Here is a 6,888-nt window from a genome sequence, read left to right on the forward strand (position 1 = left end):
TATTATTTGCAACTGAACTGAGTAAGTATCTCGACGTGGAGAAGCTACAAATAAGTTCGAAAGCTTTTTAGATTGCTTACATTATCTGAGCTTAAATTTTATTTTCATACGGTCGATGTATACTATTATCAGTGACGTAGGTTTTGAAGTTATATTAATTTGGTTGGAACTATATATCTGTGTTTGCGTCATAATTAAATATTTTACATCATGCGAGTTAAGTAACTCTCTATTGAGTCACAGTGAGATTAAAATTATCCTAACCATTAGTATTCTGTTTAAATGTTTGTAGAGTAAGTTCAAGAATAAACGATCACTTTAAATTCTTTTTCTCTGGATTCAGTTTCAAGGGGCTGAAAATTTTCTATATTTTGTATTTAAATTAAACAAAAATTGAGTTCTTTATGCTTGTTGCAGTCTTTCTACCACCCCTGTGCACAGTGTGCACAGTGGGAGAGTGAGATTTGTTGAGGTGTTTTAGAAAACCTTGCTTTAACTCAAAATTAAAAAAACACAGCACGGACAAATAAGGCACCTTTAAATAAGTTGATGCCCACTGCCCATCTTAAATCCCACCACCTTAAAACAAGAAATAAATGGACGCTGGTAAAAAAACGACAAAAAATAAAAATTTTAAAATTATAGTCCGACTTTAGCTGCCTTTTTCCAACAGTGAAATAGGTCGATGGTAAGGCAATCGCCAAGTGCGATCAACATTTTTGTAGGTTCGATCACCAATGGCTGTCAGTTTTTGTTTTAATTAAAATGTTTCCACATCAATATAAGATGATTTTCCGCTTAAATTAAGTGGATTTCTTTTAAATTTGCGCATTTAAGTAATTAAGATGATTTTTGTCCACTTAATTTAAGACGGAATTTAATGTGGAATACGTTCTTATAGGTGGTCTTTTTTCTTGGTGTAGACATGAACTCACACTCTTCATACCAAATCAACAAAGAAATTAACAAAGTTTTTAACTGTTAAATATAATTTTTCATATCTTGATCAATCTGATTATATCTTTGGTATAATAGCCCCGTTCCATATTGAAGGTGGTAGTTTACTCATGAGTACATTTACTAATAGAACTACTCATGCTTTTTTGCCGAGTAGATGGGAATTGCATTGATTCGTTGAAAGTGCGTTCCATTGAAAATCTCTAGTAAACAACTAGTAGTACTTTGCCACCCCCCAAAGGAACAGGGATAATATTAGTTCATATAGCCTAGTACGCAGTTCGAGCTTAAATTTTAATTGCCATACAAAATATTGAACAAGTTTATCTGATTTTTCGATAACTTGTATGGGAGCTAAAATTTACCTTGACCTGGCGTACTAGGATTAAGCAAAATTTAACCAGAAAAAAATTTAAATTATACACAAAAAGCAATTGTCATTTTTTTGCGGGACTGTAACAGTTGCACGAGTTCAAAATTAAAAATAATTTTAATGCACTACAACCTCATATATATTTTTGAGATAACTTATTACTAGTCATTCAAATGCACAGTACACATAAAAAGGTAATATCTACTATCTATAAGCTACCGTAATTCTTAATTGTTTTAAATTACCGACGAAAAACGTACAAAAACCGAAAAACCACGCACAGCACTAATTTTTTTTAACAATTATTGACCACCCAACTAACAATTTTGCTTCAATAAAGCTTAATAGAAGCAAAAGAAGCATGTATAAAGCTTTACAGAAGCAAAATTGTTAGTCGGGCATTTACCGCGAAGAAACACGAAGAAAATTTGTTATTTTTCAATTTATAATTTTTTCAAATGACATTTTATAAATTAAAACAAAAACAAATTTCCTGTTTACTGCGATTGAAATATAAAAATTAAAGTCCGACCTGACAGATTGGTGCTCATTTTTGGCAAACAAATTTTGATAACCTTCGGAAGGTATTACTTTATTATGTGTATTGTGATTCAAATGTACCGTTAAAAATATATGTTCACATATGCTTCATGGACGCTGTAAACGTGGTACAAAAAATAATTTATGTTCAAATGTGATTCATAGGACGTGATATTTATTTTTTTTTCCAAGCAAGAACGTAGAGATGTTTTTCTACAAGTTTATATGGGGACGTAGAATAATATTCGTTTAGTAATAATGTCGAATCATATATGATCCATGAACGTAGGAAACATGGGAAAAATACAATTTATGAATCACAAATGATTCATTGGAAAGTGAAGTTGTTAAAATATTTATTTTTTTTTAAATTTTTTCCTATGGGTCATCCCATACTGTGCTGAGGCTTGATAAATCCTAACCCAGAAAAGGGTTTCTAATTTATCTACTTAACATGAACCGACTAGCATTTTTACTAGTCCACAAATGTCTGGGCCGAATTATGGCCAACGATTTCGATCATACGATAACGTATTGAAGCTATAATGTTTCTGTCTTTTTCTAGACAGCAATAGTTAAAACGCGTTAACGTATGCTCGTAATCGACCCCTGTTTTTGATTATTCGGTTTCTTTCGTTAGTATGGTTTTCAGTTATTATAATTTAAGGAATTTTGTAGTGACCTCTTCAAATAGTATATGTATAAAAACTTTAATGCAGGCTCCAGGTCAATAAATATTTCAGTTATTATGTTCAAATAAATAATTCAATATAAAATTAAGTACATTAGTTAAAGAATTGATGCAAATTTTACTTAACAGGGTTATAGCAGTAAATAGCTCATGTAAATGGAACATAAATTAGGTGTGCTTTTTATTACCACCGGTCTTAACTGGACAAAAAAAACGCCTCGGGGCTTAGCATGAAATCTTGGCAGCACTGTATATTGAATGTTCCGAAAACAGCAGACACAACAAAAATTTAGAGTTGTCATATTTTTCGCTTTCGTCATTTTCTTGTATTTTGCATGTATGTTTTACAAAGAGATACAAAAATGTATGCTAGCAAAACTATTTTAATACATTTTGTCCTTCCAAACGTGAGTTTTCACGATTTTTAACAAATTCTAAACAATTTATGAAAAAATTAGTTTGGTAGCACAGATTTAAAACTCTTCAAAAAGTTAAGCCCAGAGAAATCTCCGGGCTAAACAACTAAGCCCAAGGGGCTAAGGTGTTGTTGTATTTAACATGTAAATTGCTTAGCCCAGACTGCGTTTTTTTTGTCAAGTTAAGACCGGTTGTAATAAAAAACACACCTATTGTAGAAAAAATTCAGCTTTGCTCTTCTGCTCATGTAAAAAGTTAATTAAAAAATTGCATTGGAAGTTACTTGTCTGAAGTTGGACATGTAGGCGCTAGGTAATAATTTTCCACCTGGCTTTAAGCTTAGAGCTAGTGGCTTCTCAGCACAATCAAATACCGCTATCGCTTATTTTTATAAATTTATTTCATTTTGAATTTTGTGTTGTGTAGATTGGACGTGTTGTAATTTTGTAATATTAATTAATTTTTGTTCGATATTTGAAAATTGGAATACACAGCAAAATACAATTCTAACATTAACATGGGATACGAGTCAAGATTTGATTATTCATATGAAGATTATTATGACGGTTATTTGGCATATGAAATGAAAATGGGAAAACAATTTATTTTGAAATAACTCAATTTGTAAAAGATTTTATTTTGGGTCTACTTAGCCAATGCTTCTGAGAGGTTCAAATGCGCTTCCTTGCATAAATGGATGCTTTATGTCGATCTACATGATTGGCTTGATATATTAACGTCCACTAAATTCCTTGACGCAAATTCTCGAAATTCAGCAGCAAATACGTTCAGGGGCTTGAAACGTGAGCGTAACATTTTTAACATGAATAAACGATTTCCTGATGAATTTTACGTATGCCTGGGCAACCAGAAAATATCGGATAAGGTATTTTGCTCCACAAAATATGAAGATTTGGTTCCTTACGGTGTATTTACACGTGAAAGTTTTGAAAAGCATTATAATTTGATGTGGCGTTAAAATGCAATTCAAGAAAATAAAATGTTATGATAAATAAATAAAAATACATTTTATACGAGTAACTTGAATTTTTTTTTAAACAAATTTTAAATGAACAACCCGAAAAAATACGTGTTTTTTTTTCTAATTGAGCTGAGCTGGATAAAGCTGTCATTTTTTTACGAAAGGGGATATTGAGCCTGGTACGCTGCTCGCGCTAAATTTTAGCCGAGATAAAATTCCCATACAAGTTATCGATAATTTGTATGGGATCCATTTTAGCTCAGATAAAATTTTTCGATAATTTGTATGGGAGCTAAAATTTAGCGCGAGCAGCGTACCAGGCTTTACCAGCAAAAAATTATTCCAAGTTAATTGTTTTCGAAGTACTTTTCTAATACGTACATAAATGGAGAATTTCACCACACCAATACATATACAATCGGCTTCGCGGTAATTATATTTTCCATAGTCAGCTATTACATGAAGCCTCAAGAGGCGCGGCTCTTTTTAAACATAATGAGTGCAAAAGAGAAAAAAGATGATAGAAAAAATTATCCGACCGGAGAGTCGTGACTTCGAGACTCTTTTTTGACGTTTCTTTTACCACTTTTTCTTTTTTCAACTTTCCCTCTCATTTCTTTTTGCTTCTTGGTGAAATACAACAACAAAAAATTTTAAATCAAAAGAGAAATTTCAAATTTGAGTCCTTGACTCAAGCGGCATCGTGTAATAGTACGCGCCTCACAGAATGATTATCAAAATAAAATTCGAAAAAAGAGTCAAGCCTCTTGAGGCTTCGTGTAATAGCTGACATACTTATTTGAGCTGCGGCGCCGTGGGACCCGTTTCGCCCGACAAGCAATTTTGGTTCTATAAAGCTTTACAGATGCAATTGTTGCTTCTGTAAACCATTATAGAAGCAAAATTGTTAGTAGGGCGTAGTCGAGGTCGGACTCACTTCGGAGCCGAACCGGACCGAGGTCGGACTCGTTTGCTTGAAGGGTACCCTTAAAGCAAGCAAGTCCGACCTTGGTCCGAATCCGCTCCGCCTCAGTCGGAGCTGAGTCCGACTTCGATTACGGAACGGGTCCGAAGGCGGCTCAAATAAGTATGGAAATTATAATCACCGCGTAGCCTATTTTATATGTATTGGTTTTTTCACCACGATTTTTCCTTCGGCTTTGTGTTCATACACAAAAAGTTGCAAGTGTGTGAGTGCAACCCCTTTTTTCTCGGTCGGAGTGTCTTTTCTGAACTCAGTTTTCTTGCTTGAAAGGTAGTACCTAAAAGACCGAGCTTTAAGCCTAGTACGCAGCTGAAGCGAAACAAAATTTTCAATACAAAATTTCGTTAACGAAATCTTGAACGAAATTAAAATTTGTTTTGTTTTTACTTATTTTGTGATGTTTTTTCTTGAATTTTTTTTATTTGTAGTTTTATTACCGACTAGGCTTTAACAGTAAAGCCTGGTACGCTGCTCGCGCTAAATTTTAGCTCCCATACAAATTATCGAAAATTTTTAGCCGAGATAAAATGGATCCCATACAAGTTATCGATAACTTGTATGGGAATTTTATCTCAGCTAAATTTTAGCGCGAGCAGCGTACCAGGCTTAAATAAATAATCCCAAATGAACGCACTATTAATAAAGGAAAATTTTCACTCATGTAAATGAGGCATTACATGTGCCTTTTTTTTTGGGGGGAGAGACTTCAAGTTACATCTGGTAATACTGTGTTCTATTCATATATTTATTTGCAAGCTATTAGCTGGCTTTTGGCTAATGGCTTCTCACCATAAATTAGCCATTAAACTTTTGTTTTTCAGATCAAGTTTCAGTGGTGGTGATTGGTAAACGGTAAAAAAACGATACTAATTTTAATTTATATTTACTGTACGGTTCACATTTGCTATAATTTTTTTTAATTTTCCAATCCTCAATTAATTATTAATCTTCTTTCGAGTCTCAACTTAAATTGTATCCAGTCATGGGTTACCAGTGGTGGCCTCAGTCTTCAGACAATCTATCCTTAGATGAGGTAAAGTATTATTCAAAACAGTTTGAATCAATAAGTTAATCAAAGATTTTCCTTTTTTAGCTTAGTTTATCCAATAGTTATATTTCGACATCAACTCAAAAACACTCCCAAAATTGTCCAATGGGATATGGAGATTCTGAGCTTTTGCATTGTCTTTCTTCGAAAAATTGGGTAAAATATGCTGATCTTCAAAAATGGCTTTTGTACATACAAGTCCGCAATTATTTTGATGATTCTGAGCGTAATAATATCGTATGGAAATTTAATGACTTAAAACGTGAGCCCAACATTTCTAATGAAACCAAACGATTTCCTGTCGAGTTTTATGTGTGCCTGGGCAACACTAATATCTCAAATATTATCCTGAGAATAATGGGTTTGCTGGGATTGCCTTTATTTGAAGATGTCCAACGCTACGAAGGTATTAATCTTACCGAACGTAATCGCGATTTTGGCGAAGCAGTGAAAGATCTTAACGTGGCTCTTTGCTCGTCAGATTATAAAACTATGGCTGAATTTGGTATATTTTGTCGTAAAAGCTTTGAGCAACATTATTCTTTAATTTGGAATGAATCAGATGCATAGATTTGATTTTAAGACTAAAAAGCATTAATTTGTCAATTAAAGAAAGATTTTAATTAAAAATTTGTTTTAAATAATTTGTTATTTTGTATTTGATTTGGTGGGAAGTCAGTCAAATCTTGAAATAAACCTTTAAAAAAATAATCTTTTACCTACCTACATTTGGAAAAAGAAAAGTTTGAAATTGATCAAAAATAACAGAATTGATATTTAATTAATACTGGGGCCCTATTTTGTAAAACGATTATCGTTGAAACTACTCCGTTTTCGTTGAAATGCGACTACGTATTACGATAATCGTTTTACTTCAACGATACTCGTTAATCTT

General features: G+C 32.9%; 1 protein-coding gene across 1 annotated transcript; it reads left to right on the forward strand.

The window, feature by feature from the left end:
• Nucleotides 1-5,758: 5,758 nt before the first annotated feature.
• Nucleotides 5,759-6,637, forward strand: LOC129921086 (uncharacterized). Its single transcript, XM_056002744.1, has 2 exons — nucleotides 5,759-5,978; nucleotides 6,039-6,637. Exons 1-2 carry the CDS (start codon nucleotides 5,928-5,930, stop codon nucleotides 6,561-6,563), a joined length of 576 nt encoding a protein of 191 aa, XP_055858719.1. The 5' UTR covers nucleotides 5,759-5,927; the 3' UTR covers nucleotides 6,564-6,637.
• Nucleotides 6,638-6,888: the final 251 nt, after the last annotated feature.

Source organism: Episyrphus balteatus, chromosome 1, assembly GCF_945859705.1.
Source record: "Episyrphus balteatus chromosome 1, idEpiBalt1.1, whole genome shotgun sequence".
Lineage (NCBI taxonomy): Eukaryota > Metazoa > Arthropoda > Insecta > Diptera > Syrphidae > Episyrphus > Episyrphus balteatus.